Here is a 10,911-nt window from a genome sequence, read left to right as displayed (position 1 = left end):
AATGTGGCGCAAATCTTTGAATATATATGCTTTCAAAGTGAATGTTTTTAACTCAGGTCTAAATGGGTTAAACACTTTGCAAGCTTGTAGTCTGCTTTAAATATTGTGAGTGTGCGTGTGTGTGTTAGGGCTGTCAAATGATTACAAATATAATCAGATTAATCACAGCTTCAAAACATGCCTTGTTGCAGGAATTATTAGTATGGAGGCAATAGGTAAACCATCACATAAGGCTATGCAGAGAACGTGGTCTGCACCACACTACACACCACACCCTTTGACGTCACTTGTTGTGTAAAACATGCAATAAATCACAGACACCATAAGTTGCAGTTTTAGGTTGTATATTATATTCAAAGGTTTGAGGCAGCAGAGGCACGTTACTCCATAGCTCTAATGAAATGAAATGCATTAGAGCTATGGACCAGAGCTACTTACTCACACCTTTCAGTTCAGTTCCAATACAGTTCCCAGTCTATCCAAGCCCTTCAGCACGTTGCATAAAACCTGACAGTTAAACTCATTGAACATCATTAACTATAACTAAATATTATATTTAATAATGAATATTTACAGATATGGCATCATGAATAAATTACAATCTACATGAAACATATTACTTTTATTACAATTTTCTTTCGCCTATGGCATCTTCTCTCGTGTATCATCAGAAGTCCGGCTCTATGCTCGCCTCTCCTTGGAGGCCAGTTGGGTCAAAACACAGTATACCACATTGTGACAGCTGTAGTGAGTCTACAGTCCACCTGACTGCTGGCAATATAGCCCGTTTGTGATATGTAGATGTGATTGATAGTTGTTTTATTTATTTATATTAATTCTACAATTTAAGTAATTGTATTTATTTGATGTATTACTATTGTATCTATTTTATATATTACTGTTATTACAAATTTTATATATAACTATATTACTAATTGTATTTATTTGATGTATTACTGTCTATATTACTAATTATGAAAAGATGGAGTCACACAGGAGACCAGCAACGTCCTAAAGAAAAGAAAGAAATGCTCATTACTACTTTGTTCATAAAACAATATGATCATAGTGTGGTGTGTGTTGTATAGTTACCTTGCTGTGATGTAACTCCAAAGGTGAGCAGAAATAGTTGCTCCATTGGCTAGAAACATGCTCTTCACCGGCATGATGATCTTGTTCCTAAAAAAAGTCTATAATCAACCCTAACTGATTACAGAACATGATATAAAGAAAACACAACCAGAAGGATTTAGGCCTGTCACAATTACCTAATCGCCAAGTATTTGAGATACTTATTTTAGGGATAAGTCATAATCGTCTCCATGTTGAAAATGTTCATATAGCCCAGGCCGTAGCGTAACGGTCTGGGCACCGGACTGGTGATCCAGTCGCGGTGTGCCGCGGGTTCGACTCCCGGACCCGACACGGCCTTTACCGCATGTCATCCCCCCATCTCTCTCCCGTTTCCTGTCAGCCTACTATCTGTCCCTTAAAAAATCAATAAAAGGCGTAAGCCGCAAAAAAATATCTAAAAAAAAAAGAAAAATGTTCATATATTTTCAAACATTTTAAAGAAATAATGGAAGCAACCGATCTACAAGCTCTAAATGTGTCACTTTGTAATTTTCTTCTTTTTTAGTGTATAAAGTTATTGAATTATGCCATGTGCAGCTTTTTGTTTACAAAGCCTACAAACGCCAACGTTTGATTTAGAACTTAGTATGACGCAATTAAATTGTTACTTGTAATTTATTTGAGCGATAATTAATCGGCCATTATAAAACCTCAAATTCTGACAGGCCTAAACGGGTTCCAGTGACGTCTACCGAACCTTCCAGCTCTGTCCGAGCCTCCCAGCGACCCAGAAGTCCTCAGCGGAAAACACCCGGGGAAAGCTTCGGATCTCGGGCATCGGCTGAGATCTCCATTCTAACAAAGAACGGAAGACAGACACACACACCAAATTAGCTTTGCTGTGTGTCCTGTCACAACATGCACTTAAGAATAGGGATCGACTGATTATCGGCAACGGACGATTATTGGCTTTTTACCCAACCCTAAAGCAGTTCGTACTGTTGAGTTCCTCACCAGGCAGGCCCAGGTCCGAAGTCCTCCAGTGTCTACCCAGATCTCCGTCCTCCGTCCATCCATGGACAGACCTGCAGATCTCCATCTCTAGAGGCTCTTGCTGTGTCTACTGCCATCTCCATCCTGAGAGAGAAAGAAAGAAACCATTAGCTCTACAAGCTCACAACATGTTGCAACGCGGTGTGAGCTTGTAGATCTGCTATTTTTGCTGAACGCTCCCTCAGAATAGGGATGCTGGGGTTGAGGTGGTTAACAAAAGTGTCATTAAGACTTTGATTAGCTTGGAAAGCTGACAGACATTCAACCACAGTGCCACTAGGAGGCATCAACACATGTACAGTCCTCAACATCTTTTGTAATTTTTATTCAAGTGCTTCTAAAAGCAGATGAGATATTGACTCTCAAACTATTGTGCAGAGTCATTTAGATTTATCATAAAATATTTAAAACATTTGGATTACTATAAATTATGCCATTCTTCGTGCCATAACAGTACAAAAGCAGTTATCCATCCTCAGAAACAAGCAAGAACTATTCCTACTCACATAACAGCTCATCAGAGGCCTCTGAGGAAGCCCCCGGGGGGAAGGGGGGGGAAGCTTTGGAACGGATCTCTGTCCAGGGAACATCAGCTCGTCTATCGATATCTCCATTCTAACAAAGAAAGAAAAGAAAAGAAAAGACACACACCAAATTAGCTTTGCTGTGTGTGTCTGTGTGTTTGTGTGTGTGTGTGTGTGTGTCTGTGTGTGTGTGTGTGCCCGTGCCCGTGCCCTGTCCAGCAGCGGCGTTCCAGCGACGTCTACCACGATCTCCATCCTAACAAAGAAAGATTGATTAGAGTGACCAAGAGCCAGATATATATTATATCCCGTCACAACATACAGCCTAGTACATCAAACTTTTATTTATAGAGAACATTTAAAACAGAAGCTAAACACATCACTTACAGTAATAAACGTTTAAAGGACCACTTTTCAACCTATCTTCATATACTAGTCCTCACTAATAATCATGATGTCGAACCCGCAGCACGCCATCCGGCTGGCTTGGCGGCCTAGGTGCCCAGACAGTTGAGCTAAACATCCGGGCCACACTTAAATATTTAATTGCAATTTATTTGAGCGACAACAATTGTCCAGTAAAAAGAAACCTCATAATCGCGACAGGCCTAAAGCAGTTCTTACTGTGCGGTTCCTCACCTGGCAGGCCCAGGTCCGAAGTCCTCCGGCATCTACCCAGATCTCCGTCCTAAGAAAGAAAGACAGAAATAAAGACCAAATTAGCTTTTGTTGAGCTGCAAATTCAGAACCACTTAAACCCTCTATATATATATATTTGATAAGACAGACCTTTAAAGAGAGCATTTGGTATATGCTCCGATGTCACTCTACACAAATTGATTTGCCAAAATAGCAGATCTACAAGCTCACAACATGTTGCAACGCGGTGTGAGCTTGTAGATCTGCTATTTTTGCTGAACGCTCCCCCCAGAATAGGGATGCTGGGGTTAAACAAAAGTGTCATTAAGACTTTGATTAGCTTGGAGAGCTGACAGACATTCAACCAGTGCCACTAGGAGGCATCATACTGCCATGCTATACTTCGTGCCATAACAGCAGATATCCATCCTCAGAAACAAACATATATTCCTACTCACAGCTCATCAAAAGTTTGCAGAGGAAACCCCCGGGAGGGAAGCTTTGGAACGGATCTCTGTCCTTCCACGACGTCTACCACGACCCATCCACCCTAACAAAGAAAGAACGAAAGATTAATTAAATTGACCAAGAGTCAGATATACGTGTCCTTTCACATCATACACAAAATGTATAGAGAACATTTCACTAGGAAAGACCAAGCATCAGACATGGGACCCCTTTAAGATGGTTTATTGAACAAAAGAGTATGGTAATGGTGGTCAAAATGCAGAGGCTTGAAGTATGCATGCGGGGTATGGTCGTCTATGGGTGCGTGGCATGCGCGGCATGGGACGCGTGGCATAAACGGCCATAGCATGAAATACATGGTGGAGCCAGCGTGGTCGCCTATGGACGCGTCGCATGCGAAGCATGGGACGCGAGGCATAAACGGCCAGGGCATGGAATACATGGTGAAGCAGCATGGTCGTTTATGGGTGCGCCGCATGCGCAGCATGGATTGCGCAGCATGGATTGCGCAGCATAAACGGCCAAGGCTTAAATACATGGTGGAGCCAGCATGGTCGCCTATGGACGCGTCGCATGCGAGGCATGGGACGCGTGGTGTAGACGGCCAGGGCATGGAATACATGGTGGGACCAGAGGTTCGAGGGGGCGGACCCAGATACTTTGGCTTAGGGGTCGAGACGTGAGCCTGAGTGATATAGTAGAAACCCCCTCTGGAACCTGCAGAGTAGAGAGAAGGGAGGGTTACTGGAAACTAGCACACTGGCGTTTTTGACACTTGAGTTTAAGTACCTACGGTTATGGGCGAGGTAAGGGTGGCCAGGTTAGATAGAGGTGGGTGAGTGGTTGGCATGGTTGGCAAGGGTGGAGTTTGGTTGGCAAGGGTGGAGATGGCAGGCAGGTGGGTTGTCTTCTGCTTGGCCAAACCTCCCGAACCTTAGTTGTTCCAACTCCATTTAAAACAGAAGCTGACCATACCATTCCATGGACAGCGAGAACTGCAGATATCCACCTGTAGGGGCTCCAGTTGAGCCTCACAGCATCTGGAAGGAAGACATGGTGGTTATAGTCTATGTATGGCTGAAGAGCTTTGCACATCACTCACTTGTTATGCCAATAGGAATTTGTGTCTGTCCATTTTGTCTGTGTGGCGACAATTTGTGTCTGTCCATTAGTTTTTTTAATAATACATACAATTTATATAGCACTTTTCAAGGTACACAAAGTTGCTTCACAAAACAGAAGTAAAAACAAATTAGAAAATAAACTAGTTAAAAACTAAAAATATTTTTTTGGCATGTTTGTGAAGCTTTTCGGTTCCACACCAGTAACGACAGAAGCAGCAGGGTGAGAAAGCTCAAGAATGGCATCCCACAGGGATCAGTGCTGGCACTGAATGATGCTGTTCAACATCTACATCCACGACCTCCCTGCAACAACATCAATGAAGTATGGCTATGCAGACGACCCGAGTACTGTGCCCCAGTCTGGAGCCGTAGCCCTCATGTCAAGAAGCTGGATGCTGCCCTCAACACCGGATGGGCCACCCCAAACAAACAAACAACTGCCTGCCTGTTCTCGCTGGAATCACGCCAACAGAGGTCAGACGAGAAGCAGCCACGCTGGCCCTCACCGGGAAGGCACAGCTGAGTGAATCCCAGCCACCTCCTCCACAAGGTCGTCAGAGACACCACAGCACACGTGCCTCAAGTCACGGTGCCCTTTGCCACAACACACACACGCGCATAAAGTCACGGTGCCCTTTGCCACAGCACACGTGCCTCAAGTCACGGTGCCCCTTTGCCACACAGGCCCAGGAACTGCTCCACACAACACCAGCTGACACCTCCAAGGCATTCTGGGTGAAGGCAAGACAGAGGGGCCAGTGGAATACATTGAGGAACGCAAATATGTTCTTTGCCAGCACTTCCCCTGCAAGGAGTGGACAACCCTCAAAGCAGAAGTGGGACATCTCAGACAGTGCCCACTGTGAATGTGAGGATCCACTACAGACGGTGGAACACGTAATAACCATTTGCCCCAAATACCGGCCACCGAATGGTGATCATGGCTTAGGTGACCTAGACAATGACACACTGCTGCAACAGAGCTGACGTTCTATGGACATACGGCAGAAGATGTTTATGAAACTTATTTGTAATTTCTTAATTTTTTTGGCATGTTTGTCAAACCTTTGTGGCATTTAATTATGGAACTTGGATGTTTTTTTATTTATTAGTGAAAAACCTGACCAATGAGTAACAAGGGATTAGCACAGTAGTGTAGAGGAACCTGCTGCTGCCATGCCAAACAATTTGGCCATCTTGAGTGGGAGTAGGGAGTAGAAACTGATTATGATTATGAACATTATGATACTGTTTTATACGTATTGTCATAAATAAACAACATTTTATTCTACATTACATCTTATTCTAATGATTAGCTTTGTCTCAGAGGTGGTTAATTTTATTTGTAGACCACTTGGAAGGTAGGTTAACACACAACTAGAGAAAATAACATTTGTACCAAACATAATCAGACTTATTTTCTTTCGTCCTATTAGAGAGTGATTGTTCTCTGCATTTACACCTTAGGCAAAGTCCTTCTTTTATTCAATCAAGGCATGTCCCATAGTTACATCAAGTTACAAGCATTCAAGTCATCCTCTCATGGTATCCCTCCAGGCCAGGTCAAGCCCTGTCCTGCCTCGCCTCCTCCGTTTTCCAACTCACCAGTCCCCCCAACCTCTCTCCCACCCTAACCTTTATACAGTACCTCTCTCTCATGCAGTGGGTTGTAACCTGTTGTCCCTGTGTGTGTGTGTGTGTGTGTGTGTGTGTGTGTGTGTGTGTGTGTGTGTGTGTGTGTGTGTGTGTGTGTGTGTGTGTGTGTGTGTGTGTGTGTGTCCTAAACAGCTAATCAAAGACCCCCAACGGTGACAGTCCCTGTAGTACTCATAAAATGCATGCAGACAAACTGTAGCCTCCTGTCCTAAAGAATGGCTCTCTGTCACGTATCAGTCAAACAGGAAGGCCTAAAGATCAAAAGATCACTCCCAAGAAGGCCCACAAGGCTTCCTGCCTGTAGGACAATTGATATGCAAATAGTTAAGGCACTGTAATGGGATGAAGGGAGAAAGGCTTGCACTATAACTAACCAAGTATATGTATATGATTCAAATTACACGACACATCCCCCCTACTAATAGTCCTCAAGGCTATTAGTCTAAAATATGAATCATAATTTGGCTCAACATGTTTTCCTCCCCACAATCCCCAAATGTTCAAATTCCCAAAAATGTCTCAATTAACCCTGAAACCGAATCCCTTTGTAAGATAAGTACCCTCCTCCCCCCTGGGCACTGAGAATGTAAAACACAGTCAGGTTGACTATGTTATTTGACATCTGCTAGATAATGACCCTATCAGTCTTATCTTGCCCTGCGACTGTTTTAGACTCACATACTGTTCTTGACATAAAAGTCCTGATTTGAGAATTCCTCACAACAAATAAAACTTAACACATTAAAAGAAAACTGTATAGAATTAAACAGAATAATTAAAATTAATTCAAATATATAAATGTACCCCAACATTTTTCTATCACAGACACACAAACAAATACCCCCCTTGCACCTCTGACCCCCCTCCCCCCCCCTGCCAGCTGTGCAAAGGAGAGAAGAGAGGCTGATCCCTGTACCTGTATGGACATTAATATTTGTGTGAAAGTGGATTCCAATATCGACTTGATAAGAATAATATTCCCTTATAAATATCCCCCTCTCCCCCCCTTAGTTTGTGAGTAACTTTCACAGAATAATGGACAGATGAATAGCCCTGCAGAAACCATCATCTGACCCAATGATCTGGAAAGCAACACAAACCAAGAGCTAAAACAATATTTGTCAATCAGACTGTACTATTGCAATCTCAATCTCAAGAATAAATGAATGAAGAAACCTACAGTACATGAAAATCAAACATCAATACATCAACATGGAAACAATAGATTACCACTATTCCTCAGTGCACTTAGATGGAGTCTAGAAAAAGTCAGTTGTCAGATGACAGCTAGGTGACAGCTCAAAAGCTATGCTGTCAATAGCACAGAGGGGGGGCGTCTCAGTGTGCAGCCTCTTAGAGTCTCTCGTTGCGGTTTCTGATCACACTGTCCAGCAAAATGACCATACTGACCACATTTATGACAAACTCCTCTCATTCTCCAGCTTTCTGGGCTGTGACGTGTCAGTGGAATATATCCTTGCTGAGGTGCAGCCCACTGGTAGGGTGACACTGGCTGTTGTCTCTGTGGTGCCCTCACTCTCCATGGCGGCACTTTTTGGTCTGCGCTGTCCTGCAAATGTGCCACTTCTGGTTGAATCAGTCTCTCTTCTTGAATCTTTGTCAGCACTTCCGCTTGTAGTGACACTGTATTCTCATTCATTTGACGTACAAGGTCAACATCTTCAAGTCTTTGGAACTCCTGTTTTTTCCGGAACAGGTCGACGCAGTGAGCAATATGGGTTGTGTAGGTTTCCAAAGGCAGTGTTGAGAGGGAGACGATCTCCTCCAATTTTGTCTGTACAGGCCCTGGCAGTCCCTGGAATATCTTGTCTCTAACAAGTGTCCGGTCGAAACCTGGACCGCGGGCGTCATTCCCCGTCACGTCCATCCAAATCTGATGCGCTTTGGCCACGTACCCCCTCGGATTCTCTGTGGCTCTCAGCGGGTCAATGTTGACGCTATCCGTGTACACTTTGAGCGGGTAAACTTCTCTCAGAGCACGCCAGAATGCACTTCTGTGTGCCACAAAAGGATCGCTGTCATTCTCTGCATTGTCGATATATTCTCTGAGATCTGCTCTGATCAAGAGATCATTAAGAACATGCACCTTCTCCAGCCTGCCAATCAATGCTTTCATGTCACCGATAGCCAACTGATTATCCCCAATTCCCAACTGTGGGTCCTTCATCAATGCATGAAACTTCGAAATCCAATGATATGCTCCCTGCTCAAGGGGTGGCAGATGTTTCAAAACGTATGACAAGTCTGAATGGTACCATGGCATATATTTCCCTCTCATCACTGGCAGCTGAGTGACAACTGCAGTGTCAATGTCAGGTGTGGGCATCTCAGCCCTTTTCTCCATGATCTCCTCCATGTATGCGGTCTGACGTGCTTGAGCCTCTGCCATGTCTTTCATCTTCCGGTCTAGGGTCAATGACATGGCCGCCATTGCATCCTCCCAGCCCCGTGGCACCTCCTCTTGCTGCTCTTGGCCCCGTTTTGACCGTCCCTGCCTCTTCTCCCATTGGACCAAAAACCGACTGATTTCCTCTTCTTCCCTCGACAGCTCCTTGAGACTAGTCACCAGTGCTGCCATGATGGGCTTGTTATGTTTGTAAACCTTCAGGTCGGCTTTCTGTCGTGTCTTGCATTCCCTGATCTCGATCAGCCTCTTGCGGGAAGCCTCTGCATCCAGGGCGAGTGTACCCCCATCCGCGCCATCTCCACTTCCGTCCTCCGATCCTAGTGCGCGACTGGCAGTCCTCTTCTTTGGTCTGCATGGGCGCCTGCTCAAAGCCCCCCTGGAGTCTCTCACACGTCTCTGACTCAAATGTGTGCGAGTGCGGGGAAGCCTCTCACAATCACTGCTGTCCTGTTCAAAGTCCTCATCACTTTTGTTGATGCTCTTCCTCTTCCTCTTACTTCCACTCTGCCTGGTTTTCAGCTTGTCCAGTTCTCGAGCAGCTTCACATCCTGTGGTCAAGTCAACTTCTTCCCTAGCAATTGTAGCAATACTTTCCATAAAGGTCTGTGCAGTGTCTTTGTCCCCACATTTCTCATAAAGTCGTCTCAAATGCTGTAAGTCTCTCTTCTTGCGGGCTTGAGTAGAACTGTCCTCCTCCGTGTCAGAATCAATGTTCGTGTCTGTGTTGGGGCGGGCTGCCCTTCTGTAGATGTCTTCACCTCCCTCTCTGTAGCTGTGTGCAGCCTCATCATGCAGGTCAATCAAGTCGAGGACCAGATGGGCCTCTTTCATCAGAATTTCACTCAAACGTGTCTCTATAGCACGCATATACTGTCTCTGTGTCCTTAATTCACTGGTCACGTCCTCTTTCAGGGAACGTACCCGCTCCAGCTCCCTCTTAACAGAGCATTGAGTGTCGCTGTCGTCTGGCCGTTGCTTTGATGTCCTCATGTCACTGTTCTCCATAACGTCCACCTGAGTCTGTGCTGAGTTGTCGCTGTGACCCACAATGTCAATGCACTGGTTCTGGTTGTCTGTGCTGCAATCAGCGGACATCTTCTCCTCAGGCAGGACTGACACAGACAATGGTGCGGAGTCGGACCATTTCCTGCTCATGTCCTCACTGACAGTAGGCCTCTGGCTCGCTATATGTGCGACAATATGAGGACCCATTTTCACTTTTTCTTTCAATCTTCGAGTCCGCCCCTCTTCACAGAACAAGTCTAAAACTGACAGTTCTTCTTTCCTTTTCATTTCTCTCTCTTTTGTCGTCTCATCTGCTCTATATCTACACACCTCTGCCTTTATAGATTCAAGGTCTTCTATCTCGAAAGAGCCCTCTTTTGGCCATGGCGTTTTCCTGAAATGCTGGGAATATTCTTAGATGGATATTTCTTGTGCACAATTTGCACTGGAGTACGCTTTGTGGCCATAACTACTAAATTGTAGCTAATCTCACTAACTGTTACTCATTCTGGGTGACACACGCATGCATGTCTCCTCACCTCACACAGTCACAGACACGCATACTCATTTGCATACTGGCATAGAATGAGTAGGTAGTCAACAAACTCACTCACTCACTCACTCAAGGAAAACATGCAATACCTTCTTATCCCCGTTCACACAGGAAAGTGTAAAATAAAGAAATGAGATAGACAAACTATACTTAGTCTGCAATTTAAGAAATTATAATGCCTCTATTTTCTTTTAGACTGATTTAGGGAAAATACCCCCCTTGATCACTTCAGTGACTGACACCAGCATGTCAAATGTACTCACTATCTCATTTGCATTTAAGCAACCGTGCCAGTGGTTTCGTCCCTAAGGTCAATTTACTTATATGCAGACTATACATTTTGACTAAAATAAACCTGTAGGCTTAACCCTTTTACTGCTGCCATTT

General features: G+C 44.5%; 1 protein-coding gene across 1 annotated transcript; it reads right to left on the bottom strand.

The window, feature by feature from the left end:
• Positions 1-2,625: 2,625 nt before the first annotated feature.
• Positions 2,626-4,859, bottom strand: LOC310860252 (uncharacterized protein; the record flags this gene model as incomplete). Its single annotated transcript, XM_083767064.1, has 5 exons — positions 4,734-4,859; positions 3,749-3,840; positions 3,276-3,339; positions 2,779-2,907; positions 2,626-2,742 (listed from the first exon to the last, which is right to left on the bottom strand). Exons 1-5 carry the CDS (start codon positions 4,851-4,853, stop codon positions 2,626-2,628), a joined length of 522 nt encoding a protein of 173 aa, XP_083623190.1. The 5' UTR covers positions 4,854-4,859.
• Positions 4,860-10,911: the final 6,052 nt, after the last annotated feature.

Source organism: Protomyctophum parallelum (assembly GCF_964188405.1).
Source record: "Protomyctophum parallelum genome assembly, chromosome: 1".
NCBI classification, from domain to species: domain Eukaryota; kingdom Metazoa; phylum Chordata; class Actinopteri; order Myctophiformes; family Myctophidae; genus Protomyctophum; species Protomyctophum parallelum.
The sequence above is the reverse complement of the archived record's forward strand: the minus strand, read 5'-3'. Positions and strand labels throughout refer to the sequence as shown.